This window comes from Phalacrocorax carbo, chromosome 2, assembly GCF_963921805.1.
Source record: "Phalacrocorax carbo chromosome 2, bPhaCar2.1, whole genome shotgun sequence".
NCBI lineage: Eukaryota > Metazoa > Chordata > Aves > Suliformes > Phalacrocoracidae > Phalacrocorax > Phalacrocorax carbo.
In genome coordinates, this window is record NC_087514.1 from 134421548 (window position 1) to 134447291 (window position 25744).

Consider the following 25744-nt stretch of genomic DNA (forward strand, 5'->3'; position numbering starts at 1 on the left):
AGGAGTAAGGAAAGGGATGGTTAGGTCCTCCTTTTCATTAAGCTCTGTTTCATTAGGATGCAAAGCCACAATTTGATGGAACAATTTGTGTAGAAAAAAAATTCACTTTCATCGAAATAGAAATATTTTATGAGACAATGTTGTTATTGATGACATTTTTGATGAGAAACATTTCCTTTAGATTTTTCTCCTTTGCTACACATCATTTTGAATTTCTATACTATACCAAGATGTTAATTTTAATGTCAGGATTTATTAGGTTTAACCTCACTCAACTGGGGACAACGAAAGGTGGAACAGTCACACTGCATTTCAGAAAAATGTAAGAGACAATTAAGTTCCCTCATACAAGAGTCTGGAAGCACAAATGATTAGAGCTTCCAGCCAAAAAAGAGGCACATGCGGAAGCATGTGGGAAGGGTGTTTCATTGACTATTGTCTGGGTAAAAGGTCATGTGAGATGCAGCAAGAAAATCTCCTGGAGACAGAGACAGAAAAGGGCATTAAGCCAAGGATACACTCAGACGTATGCTGGGAGTGTGATCTTGATATAAATTCAGAGAGTAAATGTTTTGGACTAAGTGTCAAATAAAAAAGGCAAAGAGCGTCAAGTAAGGAACTGTGGGCAAAGAAATGGTTTTCTGAGGTTGGGTAAACAAAGCTTCCCGCATTCTCTGTACATAGGCAGAACCACAGCAAGGATGCCTGGGTCCATTCCTTTTTTCGCCTCATAGCTGCAACTACACACTGCATCCCACATAGTGGTCAACCACTGAGATCCAAAATGGCAACAGTATTTTTTAATCAGTGCATATTATATCAAATAATATGAAAATCAAAATGAAATTAAGCAAAACCAACCAAATTTAAATTAAATGCTTGACTCCATCAAAATGGAAATTTTTTACAATATTGATGAACTCAGAACAAAATGTTTCCAAATTTTCATTCATTTCGCAGGAAGTTAGAGCTTTTTCTTGGCAATGGGGGTAGTGGGGGGTGGGGGTGATGTTCCTACATTGGAAAATCAAGCTCCTGAGAATCTATCATAGTGTAGGTATTTTTGTTTTGATGTTGCCTTGGTTAAGATGTATAAACTTAGGTAACATCGTGACCAAGACATTTTCTTTTCTGCTCTTATGACTCAGTGAAGCAAGAGTCTGCTTTACAGAAGAAACCCTTAGCATTAGTTTCCAAAGCAAAACAATTGCTATGTATTACTAAAACGTGGCAGCAATTTCTTGTGACAGCCAGCACTGTTTTTGTTTGGGTTGGGTTTCATTACATGTAGGAAAAGCTCCACATCTTAGAATAAGTATTATAAAAATATCTGAGAATTACAATGTTGCATCCAGTGTGCTGGGTCATAAAGGGTGGGGTTTCACTAACAGATTATTCCCAAAATGCACTACTTCTTTGTGTGTTTCCTTTCACATTCGCTGTAGCAGGTCTAACAAGCAGATCTGCTTCTTCCTGCACTCATGGGAGAGCTCAATTTAGCCCTACTTTTCTATTATAAAAAGTATACACTGTGCATTGGCCACGCATGAAGATCTTTGACGTGAAAATCCTGACAGTTTTCTGCTACTCTTTACATCCACAGACCCATTTAATATTTTAATGTGCTTTTCCCCCCCGCTTATATCCTGCATAATGGGAAGGCATTAAAATAAAGTTCATTTATTAGCAAGACTTAGGCATGGTATCTGCACTCAGCGTGGCTGAAATAATTGAAATAACGCAAATAAGAACAGCAAACAAGCAATTCTGACAAGCAAGTGTATCTTAAACTCCCATTTCAAATCAAAGAACACAAGGAGATAGAAGACCAACCATGTTCAAAATTGCCATTGACCTCCAGTGGAGAACAAATTACAGTAAAGGGTTAACACTCCGATGATTTTTGAAGCGAATGAGGAGAAACTTCTATTGCTGCTTTCCAGCCTGTGCATTTTGCTAATCTATATTTGGCTTCCGTTGTAACATTCTCCTTCCACATAGCAATGCATTTGGAAAAAGTGAATTTTTGTCACACTGCTTGCCAAGTATTTTAAACTGACACCAGCTATGACTAATGACAGTGCTGGAATGTGCTGTTCTCAGTAGAATAGAGGCCTGTACAGACCTAGGAGTTTCCTGGGGTCCAGCTTCTGTCTGTTCAGGGGGCTGGTGCCATACAGCAGTGAATGATGTTCAGAGTGAACCAGCTGTATTTCCTCCAGACTGGCTTTTCGACCTCGAATTCGCTGAAAGAAAACAGCAGAGGCCTACAATATTCCACTGACAATATTTAGGGAGAAAAAAAAAAAAGTAAAGGTCCGAAATAACATTTAGTATGATTAATAATGGGTTGAAATTGCGTCATGCAGGAATGTGACACTGATTTGTTTATTAAAGTAATGCTATATGAAAAACAAATGCATGTGTGGTTTATCACAAATGCTTCACTTAAGTCTTAGCAGAGTTAACTTAATACAGGGTTTCACATACAAGAAAAAGAAAAGATTCTGCCTCTTCTCTACATTATATTAAGAGATACAAACCAAAAGGTTAAATATTTCTTAGGTAAGAAAGCTGGCTAGAAAAATTATAGTTTAAAGAGCAAAAATTTATTCACACCTGTAAGCTACAGATGTGTTCTGAATGAGGATAAATGTTTTTTGCATTACTACTAGTATTTGTGATTTATGCTGCTAGGAAGAACATGATCACAGTGAGGAGAGCCAGGGAGAAGAAGAGAATTGAAGTTTAAATGCTTTAATAAAATATTTCAATATTTTTTTTTAATGTATGTTTGCTATCCCAGGACCCTTTTTTGCTGTCACACATGCTGACTCACTTGCTTTCTTATATTTTTGTAAGTGGAGTTTGCCTCTCTTTCTCCAGCCTCTACTCTCCCCACTTAAATCAGTGTTAAAAAATCTGAGACGTCTTTCTATAAATCTCTTGAAATTTAATCCATTTTGGAAGGAAGTAAGATAGGGAAGAAGGAATAAAATATTAAAACTAACACTTTCTTATTCAGCCGGTCTGTTCCTTGTATGTATTTGGAGTTACAGCTTATCATAAAAATATTTACTTCTCTGCTTGTGCTAGTGCTGCACAGCCTTTGCAGACATAGCAACACAAAACAGATTTTGTTCAGGTTTGGGCATAATGAACAGCACTGTCAACAAACTTCTGGTCCCAAGATCACCTTTCCTGTTGTTATTGGGTAACGTAGAGAGGAAACAGCCTATCTTTAAGGTCTTGGACTCTATTTACAGGGCTGGTCCTTATGAACACCTGGGGCAAAACTTCTCACAACTTAGACCGTGGATCCGTCCGACTGTCAAGGTCCAAAGATAAACAGGTACAGAAGTTATCTAAATAGACCATCCTATTTTTAATAGACTAACCTGTTACAGAAATACCACTCAATTCTAGTTTTTTTAGAGTTTAAGTTGTAATTCTTATTATATCCATCAGCTACTCATGCACATCAGAATGTACCAACTTCATCACTAGGAGAAGAAAGCAATTTTTTTAAATATTAAAGAGAATGTGCACTGCGGAAGAAAGGAGCTGCCTAGTGGGGGTCAGAAGAACCATGGACAAATTATATTGAGTTAAGCAGTAGCGATTTTTTCTGACTAATCAGGAAAGATGTCCTAATAGTTAGATCTAGATGACTGGAACAAGCTCCCCCTCAGGGAAATGGTGGAAGCCCTATTTCTTGCAGTGTTTAAAACTTGACTGGACACAGCAGTGGAAAAAACATTTTAGGGAATGATCCAAGAACTAAATGACTTAATAAACCCTTTTTCATCTCTAGTTTCTTCAAGCCTCTCCCAGTCTCACATGAGAATTTGTAGCACTGCACTCACATCCTTTTAACACACAGTTGCACAATCAAAATCAGCACATTATGTTACTTCATGGAGTCAGTAAAGTCTGTAATGGTTCTTCTGGGTCAGATAAAATGTTTTTCTTCACAGGTGAGGTGACTGGTAACATTTTTTCGTTCATCCATTCTCATTAATGTCTATGCTTCTAATAAGCTGCTTTAAAAATCTGTATACCCAATTCTCCACAGCAAAACTGGGAAGGGAGGCTGACTTTTAGGACAGATAAAACAAATGCATAAGAAAAGTAAAGAGGTATTTTATGAAGGTCACATCAAAGAACCTTGAGTAAAATACTCTGGTCATATATTTTCTACAAGTTATACAAAAACTCTTTAAGAGATGTTTAAGAGAGTTAATTGTCTGGCTCTTTTTAAAGTGCTGTTAAATGCCATATCACCTTAACTATAAAAAGACCCACAGCTAGCTGTTTTTCTTACAAAGAGAGCTCAGTGATATCCTATGGAATACAGTGATTTGCACTAACAGAGTAGAGTCGGCAAGTGGCCTTCCCAAAACGTTTTGCCATCACACTACCTACTATCCAATATTGCCGGCCAGATTATCTAGGGCAGAAACAGGTTTGGTGCAGAAATCAAATAGCACTGAACAGGACTCCCCACTCCAGGCTTCTCCCAGCAGTGAGGTTCTTGGGGCACAGCCAACAGCTGAGCTGCCAGGGCAGGCACAGCCCAGAGTGGCTCTTTCTCCACAGCTTCTCCAGCTCTCACCTTGAACATCAGCAAACACATTTACACGGTAAATGGCAGGAGGAAAGGGAAGGGGAAACAGTGCACACATCTGTGCTGTTTCTGCATTCCCGTCTCCTCATTTACTGTTCCTTTCATCCCATCCTTGCAGTATCTCTGCCTGTCAAGCCATTTTCAATAACATCAGAATTCCAACTACCTAAGGCTCTATCCAGAGGAAAAAATAATTGATATTAAAAATTAACTGTGTAATTGCTAAGAACAGTTCTTCTTACACAACGACATCAGGATTTAGCAGATCTACAAAACCACGTCTGTTGCAAGAGTCTGGAATCAGGGTACTTCCATTATGCAAAGCAATATTTCTGGCCCTCACTGGCATGAGTTACCAGACAATATAACATATGCACTTGTATAACTTTACACCTACACTTTCATCCACATCTTTTTTAAAGCCTTTCTTAATTTTCTTCTGCCATGGTAGTATCAAAAGCCTAAAATGTAGTAGAATGCAGAAAATTGGCATAAAGCCAATGAAAAAGGAGGAATGACATAGGAGAACTTATAAGAAGTATTTGTTTCATTCAGGGATTTGAATACTACATCCATCCATTTACTACATCCTTAGTAGAAGTCAAGTCATCCTTTTCTAATGTGCATGACAATTCGCGTTTTGGCTTTCTTCTCTGACATATGCAGTTCCCTCATCAACAGAGACATTTATACATCTCAGGAGAGCAAAATACCACACCTGAGTCCTTTGAAAAATCAGTCTAGAACTAGACAGTTTTTCTGCCCACAATGGGAAAATGCTTTCACCTTTCACAGAATTTAAGGTCAAAGAGGACTGTCTAGTCTGGTCCTGTTTAAAATAGACCATTAAAGTTTCACACAGATAACCTCTATTAACCTGAAGATTTTGGTTAGACTTTCAGCAGACTAAACTCTTGCACAGTCAGAGATTCAAAAAGACAAAGGTGACACTGCCTGTTTCTCTTGGCTAAGCTAGCAGGAATTGTTGACATAGTTTAAGGAGTATTTCTCTGGTCTCGAAGTAAGGTGACCATTGCCTTTACTGCAGCTATTTGTATGGAGATAGTGTCTCTGAAATTCCCTTAGGCTATCTAGTTTGTAAACAATTTCCTCAGAGTTTTTCCTGCTTTTCTGGGATTTCTCATAGTTCTTAAATTCTCCCTTGTTTTTAAAACACACACAGATAAGGTGGATCTTGTGCCAGTCAGTACACCCACATTGCTTGCTCTCTCTCCATTATGTGGGAATTGCAAGCATATCTCTGACACACATGCATTCACATAGAAATACGTTTACTCTCTTCATGTTTTGGTCCCCCAGTGCCTAACCTGAATATGTTCAACCACTACAAAGTTTTATGCTCTTAAAGACTAACTTTTCCTGGATTATTTCTTCTTCAGTGGTAAACTGAGGTTCAGAGGATGGAATTTTTTCATATATTTCAGTCTATGTGATCTGGCGGACTCAAAGGTTTTTAAATCTTCAAATTCTTTCCTTCAGCCCATGAGATGTGGCCAGCAGGACGTGTAATCCAGAAAACTACCAAAATTCTGATCACATTCCAGGCTGAAAAGAAAAATGTTGCTGGACCACAGTCCCTACAGGAAGTAGAGGTGGGGGCACAAAGTGGGACCATGTCTACATTCTTTTTTTCTTTTCTAAAACTGTGCTGATCCATGTAGCCTAATGTCAGTCATGTGTTAATAAATTACGGCCCCAAAGGAGTTATGTAAATACTTCCTCTCCCTAGAACAAGTAGAAAGCAGACACCACTACCAAAACATAATTCAGTCCTTTTTTTTCATCCCAAAGGTAGGGCAGATATGCGTTGCTCTTTACCAAGAGAAGTTGCAAGAAAAGATAACGGATGTTTTTATGCCAATCTTTACATCTTTTAGCTGCCCTGTTCTGATGCTGCATTTGATAACTCTCTGTTCTACATCTGTCAGCCTTAATGAACACAGAATAGGTATTTCAGTAAACACACACAAAACTTTTAAACTAATGCAAAAATATTGTGTCTGAATTTTATTTTTCCAATACATATATACCAGGACTATAAAAAAGCCCACTATGGGGGCAAATTACTCCAGTCTCTTGCCCTGGGCTCAGTCAGGGACTAGTCTCTCAAATCCAGCTCTCCAGGGCTGGCCATGGTGTGAATGTGTTTCTCCTTTGTCTTGGAGAAGCTGATGGGGGAAGTAATCTATCTATTTGGAAGAGTGGTATGATTAAAAAAAATTCCAAAAGCTATAACTAGTTTCTCAATTTAGCAAAAACCCTCTAAACTGTTGTTTGAATAACTGTAGAGCTCAAATATCTATGGCTAGAAAGACAAAATACAGTCTGGAGAAACAAGTCCTTTTGGCTGTGTCTGCAGCAGTAAATTAAGTAGTGCCAGGAAACATTCCCAGGCAGAGGAACGCAGTCATCTCTAGTATTAAATTGCTAAAGTGGTCCTTCACACCGTTTTGGCTGAGCAGCTGCTAGCACTCTCCCAAACTCCCAGACATGGTTTGGTCACTGGCATGGGCCAGGGAGCATTCCTGGTAGTATGAACATGGGTCTTTCCATGCCAGTTGGCTGCAGTGGTGGAGAACAGTCCCAGGCACATTTTATTTTGCACTGAAGACACAGCTTTGAGTACCCCAGTCAAACCGTGTTATGATTTTCCCAAGTTACATTTTAAAAATACTATATATGGGGACATTATGAGCAATATATATAGGTAATAGATTAAGTCTAGATTAATCTACCCAGATTAATCTGTTAACTGCAGCAAGCATGGTGTCAGCCCAGTATACATGACTTCCATTGTCCCATGGCCAGTTAGAGGTGACAGTTTGCCAACTGCCAGTTGGCCAGTCATTTCTCCAGGCCCATAGACTTGAGCTGTGTGAGAGGGGTCAATCCAGACCACATGATTTAAGAACCATACTTTGCTCTCTGCAAAGATATCGATTGTTCATTTTCATAGGAGTTTCTTGTTAGATGAAGAAAATAGGGCGGGCTCCCTGACACAAGCTTGCGGCTAAGGATACACATGTTGCAAGGTAACAAGATCTGAGCTACCTCTGACTGAAACCTTGTCATCAGACAAAGAATGGGACTGCAGCCCTCTTGTGGGACTATTGTTTTAGTAAAAGAGGAAAAAAGGGTTCACAGTCACTTCAGATGATTTCCTAAGTGCTGTTGCAGGTTGCTATTCCTAAGTGCCCTTCAAACTTGGTGCATGAGGCAGAGGGCGTGGCAAAACCTGACCAGCGATGTCCCCACTCCTTCTGACAGAAACCAGGGGGAATTATATTGAAAAATTTTATTGAGAAATACTAGTGTCCATGAGAGGGCATTCAGAAGTCAGAAGAAGAGACAGTGCAGTTGCCTGTGAAGATTTGACTCTGCATCCTGAGTGTGGTATATTCCAGAATGCAGCTTCATGGTGGTCTATTATTTCTTGAATAAGGCAATAATTGCTCCTTTAGTGATGCAAGTCATATTTTCAGCTGAATAACTTTTCTAAGGAATCAGAGCACCAGTTAAGTGAACCACTGCAGCCTTCCTTATTTAGAAAAGTGAGCAGATTTAAGGATGTGTTTGATGTCAAGCAAGTGCTAGAGAATTCGGTGAAGCAAAGGACAGATTGCATCATCAAATATTATCCTGTCTTTAGCTACATAAGAGGATCAAGATAAACACCAGATCTGTGCACCAGCTTCACACTGAGGTTTCTCAAAGTTTTATTATCAGAGTTTACATTTTGACAGCTCATTTCACATTCCAGCCTCATTTCAAAGCACACAATGGGAGTCAAAATTAACTGAATGCCATTTGACATGAAGTGACTTATTTCCTTTCTGCCCACTCACTGGATTTTGCAAGACCTAATAGGCTATATTTCAGGTTTTGAAATTGCGTAATTGTAAGAGGAAACTTTAAATCTTCCAGGGACTGCATGCACCTCAGACTAACCTATACCACTTTTCCTATTTACACCTTTTGCAGATCCACACAATTTACTGTTTGGCAATATCTATTTATTACTGAAAAAAGCAATACATAGCAGCACATTGTGTTTTACTTGTTTTCTCTCTTTTTTGTCTTTTCTTTATAATTTGGGTCCTGAGTCAAGAAGGTAACTCAGCATTATTTTAGTAAAGCACTCAGCTGCATGTTTAACTTACTCCTTAAGTATGTGATCCCACCAGTGAAGCCACTCATGTGATATGTGGCCTTAAGGGCCTTGCTGAAAAAAAGTCTTCTTGAAGATTGAAAAAATTATCCAAGCTAAAAAAAAGAATTAGCCTGTTAGAGTGCTGCCATCTAGTTAGATGAGTGCATACAACAAATCCATTTATAGTGCTTGCAGTATCTCACTGCCCAGTATACTAGGCTACCTGCTGAAAATCTTTGTGGACAGTCACTATAGCTGATCAAAGGGACCTATTGTACGAGTTCCTTTGGGTTTGTAAAAACCTAAGTATATATAGAAAAGTAATTAAAGAAGACAGAGCATAAAAGCCCTGACAATTTGGGGGATCCTGCAAAACATAAGCAAATTTGTGTTGAACTTTGTTAACTTGTACTGCAATGCAGTAAGCCCCCTCAATTGCCACAGGCTTCTGCAGAAGTTGACAGTGCTGCACGACTCATGGGAAGAAGTGAATGGTAGGAAAAGGCTGTTTTTCAGTAACTCAAGTCATATATGAAATTCAGAGGCCATACTTGATTTAAACATGGTGGTTTAATATGCAGTTTTGTGAAGGAAATCAAAGCAGAAGAGAGTTCCACATTTGCTCTGATATTGTCTAGAAGATTGCGTTTGAATGGCTCAGATTTTTACTTGGTACCCATTGTACACCAGACAAATGAAAATGCTATTTAAACAGACTTCAGAGTCTGAAATAAGGCAAGATGCAATGTGCTTATGGAGCTGCATTTAAAAAAAGCAGTGTTCTGTTCTACTAGAGAAGTAAAATCCTTAGCTGCTTGAAAAAGTTAAGAACTGTGTTGTTGAAAGGACTGCACTTGCTATTTGACTACTGTTTGTCTACCTTCCTATATCAAGGTGAGGAACACAGTCATGTCTGGATTTTATATTCTGATGCATGTGGATAAATGACTTTCATTGTGTAAATCCTTTGTTTTCTGATTGGGAAGTGCGCTTTCCTAAAATTAATTATTTTACTATTGTCAGTTAAGTCCAAATAATGCCTAACACAAATTACTCTCTTATTGCAGAAGTAAGACAGATTTAGGATTTAATAAATTTGCTATTTACTTTATCAAGTCAAGTATCTGGTCTTTATTTTTTATTACCTCGCACTTGTTTAGCAACCCAGTTTCTTGCAGCCTTGACCAGATGCTTTGGATCCTTCCAGCATGTTCAGGGTGATTAGCATAGTTGCCACACATACACTGGTGCTTCAGCATCAGACTGTCATACACAACACCTTCGGCACAAAGACAGCACAGTAAGAAACAGTAAAACAAATGCAAGTTATACTCTTCCATTTCATGCATACTACAGCACAACTGGATCTCATTTGTCAGTAAGAGCAAGATGAAAATTCGGGATCTTAATTCCCTTTTACTCTAGGAGACTCTGGATTTTGAGTTAAAAGTATGTCTTGTGATGTTGATAAGGTAAAAATTAATTATAAATAAATTATACTAATAAACACAATTAACTAAAGAAGAAAGGAAATCACATGGTGTCTTGTTAAAGCTTTTACAGCTAGAAAAAAAATCACTTCTATTACTGAGTCACTTATTTTCTCTTTCTCTAGTGGGTACAATCAGTTAAGGCTGTTAATCAATCTGTATATAAGAAGAAAAGGCAATACATTCATAGCAGTATAAGGAAAATCATTTAGAAAAACCTTTTAAAATAAATTTTGAAATTACAGTGCCACTCTGTATTTGTACTGCTTAACTAATACAATATTAATTCCAGATCTCAAGGCGTATCGTATGAATATTTCAGAGAGTTGCAGCAGTGGCAGCCAGAGTCCTTTTTCATTAAAATGAAAAGTTTCACCCACTACTCAATTAGGAGCAAATCCTGTTGTTAGGCTGCAATGCAAGGTTCCTTTTGAATTTTCTACGCTCATTTATCCAAGGACAGAACAACTTTATACAGAACAGCTATCAATATCACAGTGCTCTGTAGTTGTGTTTTGGGAGCAAAAGAGAAATTTTAGCGGGTAGGCTGGAGCTAAACTCAATTTTCAAGGCTTTCAAACCAAGTCTGAAGCACTGAAAAATGATTTTATTTATTTACTTGTTGTTTGCATTTCCCTCCAAAGTGTCTGGAACAAAAAATACTTTCCTTAGCCCCGTGAACCGTTTTCATTTGGGAAACATTTGGATTTTTCTTCCCCTTACAGTTGAAAGGGACTCAAATTAACAATTTCTCCAAGCTGCAAAATTTGGCATTCCAAACCTCTTTCTTATGTGCCACCACTACTGGGATGCCAACACAGTTCTGGGAAAATTGTGTTAGTGTGCTGTTGAAAAGTCAGCCAGTGAAGAAAACACAAAATTGAAGTCCAGATTCAACAACATGCTCAATACTGCACTTATTCAGCAAAGTTCTTGAATGGATATTGAACTTTATTAAAGTGTTTAAAAACTCTGTTGCATAGGAACTCTATACACTGTGGGCAATGCAAAGTTAAGGTTCTGAGATAATTCAGTTAGAAGCCAGCCAGAAATTATGCTGCTCTAGAAATATTTATGCTGCCATATTTCTTAGCTCATGCACTTTAGAACTGATCCTTTGGGATCTTACCATTTAAGCCAAAATGATAATACAACAATTATGTTTAGTATAAGGAGAATACAACAATAATACCTATGTGCAGCATGACTAAGTTTATGCTAAACGATTAGCTAACAAAATAATCCATTAGTAATAAATTTTTGTATTTAGTTTCTTGGTTTATTTTCTTTTAAAGAAAAAAAAAAAAGAACCTGTGAAAATCTGGAGCTAATAAACTAATGCAGCTTAAAATTTTTGCTGGCATTGTCAAAGCGGTTAATAATTTCCTTTCTCTGCAGTTATTTGCACTGCACTGTTTATAACTTCACTGCTTTATCATCAGGTCTTATAAGTTATTTGAAATAGCAAGTATGCACAGAAATAAGTGCATGCTCACATCCTTGCTTTCCTTTTCTTAGCACCCAAAGTTCTGACTTCTAAGGTCTCTTGCATACCTAGACTGTACGGTTTGCCAGTGGTAATTATACCATTAGATAAGAAAACTTTCCCTCCCATCCCCCTGCCCAAGAGAGAAGGTGTTTAGATGCTAAATGCGCGTGCATCAGGACTTTCAGAAGCACTTAGGCAGACTAGGCAGTTAAAGCCAATGGATTTGAATGGAAACACTTGTTAAATGTTAACAAATGTAGCAGAAAATTGAAAGTATCTCCTGCCTGCCACTCTTTCAATGACTGTTTTATTCTAATTATCAATGCTTCCAACAGGCTTAGGTTTGCATAGTTCTAACTGCAGTTAGTAGAATTATTAAATATATATTTTACTGTGTTATTATTATACAGAATCAAAATGTTATGTAATAATGACACTTTTTTTATGTCCTATGTCAGGGTTGCAACTAAACAGTGGTTTTGAAGTGAAATGCTGAAACAGTGTGTTCAGGATGCCTCCTCTCATTGGCATAAACATTCCTTTCTTAGTGTACTAGTATTTTTCCCAAAATAGAATATATCTAAAATTGTAATTTCATTGTATGTGAATTATTTTTTTCTGAATCAAAAATCAGTTTAATTGGGTCAGGTCAGTATTGCGTGGCAAAAACCTCTACTCCAAACTTTTAAATAGTAAGATATTCACAACACTGAGTGTAATTTTTTTTTTTCTAATAGGATTAATTGACTTAAGAAAAGACTGAAATACATGTTTTCATTTATTGCAAGCATCTAAATTGATTTAGGATGTGCAAGTAATTCAGATGTGTGGCTGCTGGTCATACAGCACATGTGCTTGGTACAATACCACAATGCAGCAGTAGAGCTTACTGCTAAAAATAGCCTGTAGGATTTCCCTAACAGGATTCAGCCAATAATCTCCCCACCCCCACAAAAAAGGGAGAGAGGGAGACAACTGTTTTCAATTGCAGACTGCTGTGAAATATTAATAAAAGATGGTTATTCTGTCTCTCCAGAACAAATGCTTACAGCCAGATTCTGCTCTCAGATTCCTTGTGTAAATCTGAGCAGCTCCACTGAGACTGGTGGATCTATTCTGGATTTACACCAATATTACTGAGGTTAGAATGTGGCCCTGGAATGATGGCACCACTGAACCATATAATGATAAAAGACACAGGAAAAAAAGAAACTGAATTTGCATTAAGTCAGAAAAAAACAGGGTCTTCCTGGTGGGCACTCCTGAAGACTCATTCTTTTCTGAAGTACTTTATTTCGGTCAGCTTCTTTTGATATTTTAAACAGAGGGGAGAGCAAGAGACCTAAAAATTGTTGGCTTAACAGCAAGCTTTGAAGAAGGTGAAATGTCTTGGAGAGCAACAGTACCAATAAGAAAATCCAAAGGAAGAATATCTAATAAATTATTCTGAAGAAAAATCTGAACTAAATAATGTCAAATATTCTGTAAGTCATCTAAATGAACATCAAGTAGATTTTATATTTTTTTCCATCTTTAACTCATTATCTTAGGCATATACTGTCTATATATTGCATAGCTCTCTCACGACTCTGATCCCCTTCAGATATTTGGCTAAGAACATTTTCTCTTGTGACTCACAGAAATACAGGCTCATTTTGATCCCTGTGTAATGTTCTGCCACAAGAGTTTTCCTTCTACCTTTTTTCTCTTCCAAGAACATATTGTCTTTAAATGGAAAAAAAAAACCAAAACAACAACAACAAAACCCACAACAAACCCATAGGAAATAATTCAAGGCAGGGAGATGTTTATACATTCATTTCTAAGGTCTGAATTTGACCTCAGTTCATGTTGTACTAGAATTTTCTCCTTTTCCACCCACCCATTCCTTCCTTCCATGCTTTTCAAAATAATAGTGTTGCAAATTCTGTGGACAATGGCTGGATGCATCTTGTGCTCTCTTAAGGGAGCAAATCGTACAAGCACAGGATAGCTCAGGTTGGAAGGGACCTCCAGAGGTCTGCAGTCCAACCCTCTGCACAGAGCAGGTCAGCACTGTGATCAGACCAGGTTGCTCAGAGCTTTCATTCCAAAGGATTTTTGTAAGGCTGTATATGAATAGATAAAAATTGGGTCTGGCTTGGTTTTCTTCCACTGACCAATGAAGAGATGCAAGAGCATCATCCAGACCCAGGAAATACTATGCACGAATAAAGCCATTCTACACCATACCATACCATACCATATGCTAATAATATACATTTCTATCTAGTTATTCACAGAAACTGTATTAGAACTGTTGATGTTAGAAAGTCTCTGTTCATTGTCGCTCAAAAGGTGTTAATCTCATAACATAGAAAATAGCTCAATTTTCAATGTACTCGGAAAGTGCAGTGATAAGGGTTATACATGTAAGTGTGTAACCCTGGAGACATAACAGGGGAAGGGATTTCTTCAAGCAGAAAGGAAAGGCTTCATTGTGACTGCAAAGGTGTGTGCTCTGATTCAACAAAAGAAGAAACAAGGATTCAAGAAAAAGTTGTTTCAGATTTGGAGAAAGGAGGTCAGTCGAGAATTGAGACTCTCAGTTGGAATAAGATGCATTTTTTTCTCTCTTTCCTTCTCACTCTCTTTCTCTCTTTCCACTGCTGTTGTTCATGTATCATTACTTTACTAAAGGGATAAGGTCAAACCTTTTGCTTGATCTTCATATACTCTGACTCTGAACATGAACATGCACTGTCTGCATTTCCATTGCAGAATCCGTCAGGCTTCCTTGTGCCAGATCTCAAGCCCTTCATGCCTGGTATGTCCCATTTCCTGACACCATCTCTGTTCAGTGTTTGTACTACATCATTACATTCCTTCTCTTACTCTTCTATCTCAGCTTCACATTTTATTTCTTAATCAGTTCCACTGATGGCACAAGTCCCCAGATATATGCAACCCCCCTGACCCTAGTCCCCTTTCTGGGGACTTGTAAAGGGAGGTGTCAGTAAACCTTAGCAATCAGGCTGAAACAGCAGCCTTTACATTTGCAACTCAGTTGAACTTTTCCAGTGGAACCGCAGATTTTGAACAGGACATTGAAGACTGCACACAGTGAGCTCACTTTTGGTGTTCTCTGTGAATCTTTTAGAATGAGTTTACAATGTTTTGGGGACTCTATGAACCACAACTATAAAAACAGTGGCCTGGTTTAATAATCCCGCCTATACACAGCTGGTCTTTTTACAGAAACTCATGGAAAGTGAATTAGCGTGTTTCTTTCTGCACATTCCAAATGTTTGTTACCCAACAAGTGAAATTCCTAAATTGACAGTGTATTTACAGAAGAATAAATTATGTCTTTCATCTTTGAATGTCATCTTGCATCCATTTACCCACTTACTTGCAGTTTTTTTTCTTTAAAATACAAATTTTTTGCTTTCCAAGTTCACTTTCTAATTGGAAAGACGGGACAACACGCTGTCTTGCACAGCCACATACAGTGCACATTAAGGACTCCATCTTACATCAATCCATGGTCATGGCGTGAAGAGCTGTAAATTTTCAGGGCGTGGCAAGTTCTGCCAAATGATGTGAAGGAATTAATACTTCTGGCAGAAACCTGAATAAATAGTACCTCCAAGCATTCATTTCCCCTTTCTTGTGCACAAAGTGAAACTTTCCTTCTAACCATGCTATGATGTTATACTGAGATTCAGGCTTTTAAAAGATGGACCCTCTTGCAAGGTTAGATTGCCCATAATAAGAAATTGATTTTCTGTGGTCATTTTGCTTCCTTTCACTGAAGTTTTGGGGGGTTCTAACGCTCAGTTTTGGACAGGACAGGCCATACCGATAGGAGATGCTCCCTGAGTGATTGGACTGCCCAGGGCCTCACCATAAAACCTTCCTCTGTAGTGATTCCACACAACTGCTGAAAGACACCAAAGCTGTGGCCAACAGCCGCTTCTAATCATGGCTACAACTTTGCTCTTTCTGTAGGGAAAGCAACCTTGTAGCATACACCGACTTGTCAAATGAAGACATTGAGAAATATTGCAGCTTTCCTACTTACTGGTGGTCTTTCTTCAACTTACTGGTGGTCTCTTTACAAAATAGGCAACAAGAACTCAGAGAAAAGAACCAGAGGATAGGGAAATGAAAGAAAAAGCTATAAATGACTTAAAGGCACCAAAAAAGCACCTGTTGCTATATTGCCAGAGCCAGTCAATGATAATAATTTATGGCTGTGTGAACATTAACCCTGTGATTTATCAGCTGCACTGGTTGATTTGATGCCAGTACAGCGTCATAAAAACAAGGAACAGTAAGGCTAAAACTGAATGCATTGCTGCAGGAGGTATTCAAGGCATTTAAATCTGCTGATCCTACATGAACAAACGCATTTGCCTTGCCTATTAAGAGCAATCTTTAGGGAAACCTACCAGTCGTGTAGACATGCTGGCTGGGCTGGTCCATGGCTGGGTGAGGTAATGTGGAATCAGCAGGGGAAGACAGGGTCCTGGACACTGGCCGATGTTTATCTAATCCCGCCATGCCAACTGTAGCCATCTGAGCCTGGTAGATTTGCAACTGGTGGACACGTCGATGCGCCAGGAACTCCTGTTTCCAAGAAAACAGCACAGTAGAAAGAAATGTGAGACGGGATCAAGTTAAGACACTGAGGGAAACATGTCAACAAATTAAGTTCATTAGGTCAGGGCTGTAATAAACAGTGTGGAAAAAAAAAAACCCCAACAACTCACACCTAAGACCTAGTCAATAAATCCATTTAACAGATGTTTTCACACCGATGGTGTGGGCTGCTGACTTTGCTGGAGAGTAGGTGATGGCAGGCAACCTGTCAGTTCTCCCTGACAGAGGAAAAGACGGCTTCTCATGCAGAGGCTTATAAAAGACAAAAGTTTTTTCTAGTATATTGAATACATAATATGATGTTAGAATATATACTTTATGACCTTACACAAATTAAAATAAAGACTTCCTACAGCACTGAAAATGAAAAGTGGTGTCCTTACTACTCAGGACGAAATACGCTGGGCAACTGTGAGTCAAGTTTCTACAGAGTACTCGGTTCCCAGAACTGCCTGGAAAACAGGAACAATTTGCACACAGGTTTTCACAAATCATTTAGAAATTCAGGAATTGTTACATGAGAACCCATTAGGGACCATCTCTTTTTGTCATAACTGCTGCTGGCGGTAGGCAGTGCCACACACCTCAGGAAAGGCAGGCAGGTATGAAAAGACTGAGGCAGAGCAGAAAGGAAGATTTCCTCCTCTGTTTTGTTTGTCAACAGATGGTGGCTTTTGCTGACGTGAAAAAAAATTGGAACCCTGCTGACGTTAGTAGAAGCTTTGGCATTCACTCACTCGACAGAGTAGGATTGCTTTGCAAGCCCCTTTCTTTTTGTTTTTATTTTCTGTGCATATACTCCTAGAACCTCAACAGAAAGTGAGTGCAAGAGACAGCTCTCCAAACCATTTTGCAAGATAAATTCAGTTGAAATTCACACTTCTGTGTTAGAACTGCAGACTCTGTTTTTCCTCACCTGGGCTTGGTATATATACGTGAAGGTGTGTGTGTATATATACGTATGGTGTATATATGTTTGGGTTTTGTGGTTTTTTGTTGTTGTTTTTTTGTTTTTTTAACACAGTAACAATTAGCGGTGCTGTATGCTGTTGTTTGGGAGAGCAGCTTAGAAGCCTGGCCTGGCCAATGAGGGATTGCTGGGTGCTCAGGGAGGTGAAGCAGCGTTCAGGCTGTGCGGGAGGGCAAGTGGGAGTACCCAGGAGTACCCCAGTCCCTCGTGTGCTGCAGAATGAATCCACAGCTCATGAGAAGTGAGAATGTCTACCCTGCCTGTAAAAAAAGAGGCCTTTAAGAAAGCAAGTGCTCATCAATAACAGCTGAAATGAGAAAAAATGCTTTAAAAGGCAGCCTCAAAACCCACATTAATATCTAAGGTCACCAGTTCAGTGAAAAGACATAAGGTCATGTGAAGGGTAAATCACATGGGACCTTGCCATAAGTGACTAAAAAAAGAAAGAAAATATGAGTAAGCAAAAAGAGATTTTACAAGAAGTGTCTTGGTTTGGGGTCATTGAACCATTTCCCTTTCTTTAGATACAGTCCCCAACTTTTCCTATTGCTTTTTTAATGTATGATGGCAGGATGGTGTTATATATTCCAGGAAATATCTGGTGGTATCTGAACAGGTCTGTGTCCTTTCCTTATGTGTCCCCTGTGTCTGGTCTCTGTCCCCTTTCCTTATGAACATAACATAACTTAACATTCAGGAATTCTTCCCCAAAATACCTAGAGTGCCTTGTTTCTACTTAGTTTCACTACTGATTTTAATTGTGATAAAAGTTCAGAGGAGATATTTTTTGTGCTCCTAGGTATACATATCTTTTGTAACCTTTTTTGGGGGTGTGTGTGATTAGAGAGGAGAAGTGAAGAATGTATGGATACTATTGTGTTGAATATTTTCCATATGGAGAACAGAAGTAGATAAAATCCTTAGTGTGGATTTAGCATTCATTTTTCTCAATGCTGCCTTAGTGCAGCTCAATAAGGGACCCACAGGAGATGTTTTGCTGTCGGTGGCGCAATTACTCCCTGCATACTAGGATCAAGTGGTGACAGCAGGACCGTCTGTCTGATGTAGTGTATTCACCATCTCCGGCCTACTCTTCCAAAGCATGAGAGCTAGCTTAGCAGTTTGGAAGAAGCCAGGCTCCTACCTTCACAGAATCACAGAATCGCAGAACAGTAGGGGTTGGAAGGGACCTCTGGAGATCATCTTGTCCAACCCCCTGCTTGAGCAGGCACACCTAGAGCAGGGGGCACAGGAATGCATCCAGGTGGGTTTTGAATGTCTCCAGGGAAGGAGAGTCCACAACCTCCCTGGGCAGCCTGTTCCACTGCTCTGTCACCCTCACAGGAAAGAAGTTTTTGCTCATATTAGAGGTAGAACTTCCTGTGTTCCAGCTTGTGCTCATCGCCCCTTGTCCCGTCATTGGGCACCACCGAAAAGAGCCTAGTCCCATCATCCTGACACCCACCCTTTAGATATTTATAGGTATTGATGAAATTCCCCCTCAGGCTCCTCCAGGCTAAACAAACCCAAGTCTCTCAGCCTTTCCTCGTAAGGGAGATGCTCCAGTCCCCTGATCATCTTAGTAGCTCTCCACTGGACTTGCTCAAGCAGTTCCACATCCTTCTTAAACTGTGAGGCACAAAAGTGGACACAGTACTCCAAATGTGGTCTCACATGGGCAGAAACCCTTCTTCATGTAGAGCTTTACTGCCATACATGAAGTCAGCAGAAAGGTTGTTAATTCTGCTCCTTTCCTCAACCTCATAGGTTGCATTCCTTATGTTACTTAAATAGCCAGTATCTGGGTAGTTCTTCAATCAAGGGGATTTTTGATACTATCTTTCAGTGTTCACACTAACTAATGATAGTATATTAACTGAGTTCACTTTTCTGATAATTACTAGAGTACAGAAGATAAAAGGGTTTGTTCCCTAATTAGAATGCTCTTCAAGCTAGTAAGAGTGCATGAGTGTATTCTGGCAGTCTGCATTAAACAGTATTATTTAAATATACCTCTTAAGAATCTCTTGGAAATTCAGCTGCCAGTGAAGGGGGATTCATACTGTGCACAAATGTTTCTGTTTGGACTTTTTCAGTGCCGGTAGGCTCTGAGCCCTGAGCCTTTAGAGCTGCCTTGTCTGCCTTTCTTTTACTTTCAGACCTGAACTTCACTTGTGCAATACCTGCACAATCTTTTCCAGTGAAGCCATTCAATCAAAATCTAAAATTTAATCTATCCAAGTCTTTGACCTGAAAAAGTTCATTTAAGTGTGTTTTGGAGGTTTTTTTTTCATGATGTCCTGAAGAAGAAAAAAGCAAAGTCTTCACCACTACAAAACAGAAAATTCAGGAAGACATTCCTACCTTTGCTTGTAATGAGATTAGGTGTTTGTGTCTATGTAAGCAGTAGAAATAACACTGTTTTTCAGGCATAAGAACAAATCAAGGTAATATTTTTAATGCTAATCAACCTGTGTGAACATCACCTAAGAGCCAGCCAACCATATAGTTCAGCAATTTGTCAAAGACCAAGAATAAAACCTGTTCTTGCTCTCCTATATTTTCCTGCTAAACTGTGTTTTGTTTATATCGTTCTTCCCTCCTCAAATGAAACCAGACACATATCTGGGTATTTGACACATGTTTATCAGCATAATCAGTCCAGGGAGGAGAAGAAATTTGTGGATGGTTGGATGGAAAGCTGCATGACACCTGTTTTAATTTCTGAAGTCACAGAAAACTGGTTGCCTGTGAAAACTTTTAAAATTTGTTAGAAATGCAGTAGTTTGTCTCACAAGGCTTACGCTGAGGATTGATACATCCTCTGGTGACTTCCAGACCCTTTAACTGTAATTTCAAAAACTCTAGGCATCAGCAAAGTTTAGACTTGGTTAGGTTTTAGTCAAAGTTTTAGGCTAACTTCCTGATTAGGTTTCATTTTACAGACAACAGGCACTCAAGAAATATGTATATTTTTTCCAGTCACCTACATATTTATGCTGTGAGGTTTTGAGATACTCAGTCACACAGACAAGTGGATTAATGCAATAAGTAATGTGGATAATCAACACACTTATCTGGCTCCCCAAATGCCCACCTGGCCTCTGGAAGGGATTAAAGCAACACAATGAATTCATCTTCAGGTTTTATGTGCTACAGCACTGCACACACATGTCCATCTCTCCAGCAATATGACAAAAGCAGTATTTGCACATCTGCAGGGTTAGTGATTTGTGTGACTATATTTGGAGCATTTCTTAGGTAACCTGAGCCCTGCCTGCCCGGCATGGAGCCTGCTAGTTCCAGGTGCCTGAGATTAGTTCATTAGTAGAGGCAGGCAATTAGGGCCTCTGCCGGAGTGAGTGGAGGGCTATTCATCATGTTCCCCAGACCAGCTCAGGCTCTCAGTAATTATTCTGAGAAGGATTTTTAGAATCAGTATCTGAAGAGAAGATGACCCTTTTAGAGGCATGGGAGGTAAATATTTGTTATTCTCCTAGTATTGCTGTAAGGTTTGTTGTTTAGGAGGAGCTGGAATTAATTTGGGTTGGTGTGAGTACTCCTTTCATGTAGATGTATGATTTGCACATTTTGATGTGTAATGTTTTTTACTTGGATTATTTTAATGAGAGCTATTTCCTTATTTCTACTGGCTGTGAAGACTGATGACCCACAAGTGTATCCAGCTTGATTGTTAGGTGGTATGTTGGATGATAAAGCATAGGTGAATTGTCTATGAATTAATGCTCTATCAAGGTGTTATGTTTTGTGCAGAGAGAAAATATGTGGGCTCGCTCATAAAAACTCTTCTTGCCTCTCAACAGTCTGCCTTTTAATTTAGTTTGGTATGCTTATATATAGTTTAATCACAGCTAGATAAATCCTAAGAGTTGTATGTCTGTACCATAATACTAATCCTGCACCATAATCCTGTGCGTATGGGCATATGCACACCTTTCTTCAGGGTTTATGCTTTGGCTTTTTTTCACTGTGGTCGAAAACTATTTTCTCTTAAGAAATTCAAAATTTGCTATTCCTAATAGCAAGATTACTGCTTATAGTCTCTCATATATTTGTGGCCAGGTTTATAGTCCTCTGTTGTTGTGCCCCATTGCATTCTACTGAAGTATGAAATGTGTACTAATGTCATGTATTACCTATCCTCCCCTCCTCTCTCCTCCCCCCAAAACCTTACAACATTTTTCCTCTCAAAGCATTTTTTTGGCCATCTATTTGCTCGTTATTTTTTTCCTATAAGTTCCACGTTGTTTTCTGAAAAATACCAAAAGGACTAATATTACTGAAAAGAAAAAATACCTTTGTGCTGCAGGAAGTTTTGCCCTAAGTGAGGGTGAAAACAAAACCTGCCCGGAAGGAAGACCTACTGCCTTCTAAGTACTTCCTCCATGTCCTTCCACTGAAAGGTACTTCTGATGCCTGCTCTGCTGCCTTGTCTCATCCAGAGGTTCCTGTTAAAGCCACTACTCCTTAGCCTTTTCCAGACCCCTGTTAGAACCATAGGAACAGAGTAATTTCAGGTCCTGTCACTTGTCTTCCCCACCACCCTCCTTGACTTGCTACCTTACCAGTGCAGTTCTAGCTGAATGCATTCATAGAATCATACAATCATTAAGGTTGGAAAAGACCCTTAAGATCATCGAGTCCAACTGCTAACCTATCACTGCCAAGTCCACCACTAAACCATATCCTCAAGCACCACATCTACCCTTCTTTTAAATACCTCCAGGGATGGAGACTCAACCACTTCCCTGGGCAGCCTGTTCCAATGCCTGACAACCCTTTCGGTGAATAATTTTTTTCTAATGTCCAACCTAAACTTCCCCTGGCACAGCTTGAGGCTGTTCCATCTCATCCTATCACTTATTAGTAGGGAGAAGAGTCCAACCCCCACCTCACTACAACCTCCTTTCAGGTAGTTGTAGAGAGCAGTAAGGTCTCCCATAAGCCTCCTCCAGACTAAACAACCCTAGCTACCTCAGCTGCTCCTCATAAGACTTGTTCTCTAGACCCTTCACCAACTTTGTTGCCGTTCTTTGGACACGCTCCAGCACCTCAGTGTCCTTCTTGTAGTGAGGGGCCCAAAACTGAACACAGTACTCGAGGTGCGGCCTCACCAGTGCCGAGTACAGGGGCATGATCACTTCCCTACTCCTGCTGGCCACACTATCCCTGATACAAGCCAGAATGCTGTTGGCCTTCTTGGCTGCCTGAGCACACTGCTGGCTCGTGTTCAGCCGGCTGTCAACCAACACCCCCAGGTCCTTTTCCTCCAGGCAGCTCTCCAGCCACTCCTCCCCAAGCCTGTAGCTTTGCATGGGGTTGTTGTGACCCAAGTGCAGGACCCGGCACTTGGCCTTGTTGAATCTCATACCGTTGGCCCTGGCCCAACGATCCAGCCTGTCCAGGTCCCTCTGTAGGGCCTTCCTGCCCTCCAGCAGATCAACACTTCCACCCAGCTTGGTGTCATCTGCAAACTTAGTGAGGGTGCACTCAATCCCCTCATCCAGATCATTGATGAATATATTGAACAGGACTGACCCCAACGCTGAGCCCTGGGGAACACCACTCATGACTGGCCGCCAACTGGATTTGACTCCATTCACCACCACTCTCTGGGCTTGGCCGTCCAGCCAGTTTTTAACCCAGCTCAGAGTGCACTTGTCCAAGCTGTGAGCAGCCAGCTTCTCCAGGAGAATGCTGTGGGAGACAGTGTCAAAGGCCTTACTAAAGTCCAAGTAGACAATGTCCACAGCCTTCCCCCTGCCCTCTTCAAGGGGCATCTAAGCCAGCCAGTGGCTGCATCCAGCAAAACAGCCTCTACTTGCAGCAAACAAAGCTCAGTCCTTCTTTAAGGTGCCTAAGATGGCAGCCTTGGCCCAAACCAAAACCACATCATCCAAAGTCTGGTTCAGTCAGAAATCTTGGGGACCCAGGAACTTCTCATACACTTCAGATGTAATTAGTCAACAGTGCTTCAGAAATCATGGACTTCATTAAAATTTTAATAGGATTGACCTTGGTTATCCCCAGAAGTGACAGGAAAGTTAAAAAACAAAAACAAAACACCCCACCCACACCAACCAGAGAACAATGAATTCTTAACAAGGAGTATTGAGACAGAGAAAGCTGTAGGTAAGCAGAAGTTGTAGAACTTTTGACCTAGGAGTTTTGTGAACTACTGTTCTGCCTTCTTTCCTCAAACAAAACCAGAACTTGTTGCCCTCAGGAACTTGCCAAAAATAGGTCATGAGATCTCCTGAAAATATTTGTGTGTGCAAATGTGAAAGTGCAGGAATGGCTTATCTCTGTCAATCTATCCAACCTAAAATAGAAATTAGTGTGAGATATCCCTGAAAATGAGTAAGTTGAGAGGTCTTCTTTTAAACTGCTCTGTCACTTAGAGAAAACCCATGACCAAGAAACCCTACCAATACTATTTTTGACAAAACCACATGTAAAGCCACAAACTTCCATGGTCATCGCTTTCAACGGAACTGCAAAAAATATCAGTGTTACCATCTGAAATATAGCCAGCCACAAATTCAGAATCAGCATTTTTATGAAAAGTAAATAAATAGCAAGTGTGGATACAGACACACAGAGTGTGTAGAAATGAGTTTAGATCAAGCAAAAGCAGAGACAGGAAAAAACAGGGCAGCTAGCCTTGAGGCATCTGAGTATATTAGGTCACATATTATCAGGATGTTTATAGAATTTGGTTTTCTCTTGCTGTAATCCAAGGAACACAGTGTTGACTAGAAAATGGGTAAACAGAAATTCAGTTTTATCAGCTGAGTGTTGGGTTCAGATACAGAAAAGTGGGATGAAAGCCATACTCCAGAACCACCTAGAGTCCTAGGCAGAGAAGACTTGCCTTGAGCAGCAGGTTGCTGCATACAGTAACACACCACCATGCCCTCTGCCCTCCTCTTGCCTTCTGGAGGACTGTAGACAGGCTTATTCCAGCTACTGCCAAGGTAGGGCGTAGTATTTGGGGTGGCCCTACTGCAGTGACTGTCAAGGACATGGTCACCACCTTCAGCAAAGTTGCTGCTGCAGAGGTGTCTGCCCTCTCCCACCACACTTCCCTTCTAGGGCAGGAGCACCTTTGGGATGGCAAAACATGATATTAAAATGACAACTTTTTTTGTCAAGTGGTACAAAGACTAGGGAAAGAGCAAAGACTACTAATGGGGTGGCAAGAGTGTGGACCTTCATCGAGTCCCGTAGGAGAAGATGCTTTCATTCCCTATCCTGGGTTACATGACCAAATGTGTGGGTCAGGGCTGGGGTTATGCCTCTTGCCTCTGGTTCTAGAACATAACAGAAGGGTCAGGACCCTACTTTTTACCCCTACCGTTGCACTGAGAGGCAGGTGGGTTGCTGACCTGTGGTTTCAAAGGGAGAGATGGTAAAAGTTACCTCCCTTGGGTGGGGAGTTTCTGAAAATCTCAGCATCTAAACACAGGCCATCCTGGTCCAGTGTAGGTGAGGAATCAAGATGGCCACATGGATTAAGAAATTTTCAGCTACCTTTGTGAAGAAATATGAGCCAGGCAGTCATTAAATTAAAGCCTGGTGTGATTATGAAGAAAGGAGTGATGGGAAATGCTGTCTGGGAGTGATGGTGAGGAAGGCCCTCAAGACAGAGTACTTTCTACTGGAGGGAAATTCCAGGAGTCCGGCTGAGCTGCTGGTTTCACTCCTGGTTCCAGCTCCTGCGAGACCTGCCTTCTCCACTCCTGACATTGGTTGGTACTCAACTTCTGTCACTTCCACTGAAGTGATGACTCTGCAGTGTGTGCAGCACACATCCAAAGAAAATGCAGCACTTTCTCAAAACCTTGCACTCCCAAATGAATCTTTTCCTCACTTTCTGACTCTCCTGGACATATAATATAAATATATAAATAATTGGGGATACAATGAGGAGAGAAAGGGACCATCTGAACATCTTGTGTGTTGAGGTTTTTTTGTTGCTGTTTTTTAATTAAAAAAACAACACAAAAAAAATCAAACAAAACAACTCTTTAAAGGACTCTTGTTACTTCATTACTTTTACTAGAAATACCACAAGACTTTCCTGAAATCATTTGGTACTTTCCAAAAAGAGACTACAGAGAAGTGCAGAAATGAATACCAGTGGGAAAATACAGTTGTCCACGTGTCTTGCCCTAACTTTCAGTGTTAACAAGTATTTGTTTCTTTTACTTTGATATGAAGAAAAAATAAACTTTGTAATAACATTTAATGGTTATGAACACCTAATCCTAGCAGCTTTCCAGTAGTCATTCAGTTAAACTGTTTGTTGGCCAAAACTAATTAAAGAAAA

At 39.9% G+C, this 25744-nt stretch overlaps 1 protein-coding gene across 1 annotated transcript in view; it reads right to left on the reverse strand.

Moving 5' to 3' along the window:
- HDAC9 (histone deacetylase 9) overlaps positions 1-25744 on the reverse strand; it is a 487110-nt gene that overhangs the window by 134538 nt on the left and 326828 nt on the right. Inside the window, exons 14-16 of the mRNA XM_064444483.1 lie at positions 16211-16388; positions 9944-10077; positions 2126-2246 (exon numbers count right to left, since the gene is read on the reverse strand). Coding sequence (XP_064300553.1) covers positions 2126-2246; positions 9944-10077; positions 16211-16388 — 433 coding nt within the window. The remainder of the gene's footprint in view (positions 1-2125; positions 2247-9943; positions 10078-16210; positions 16389-25744) is intronic.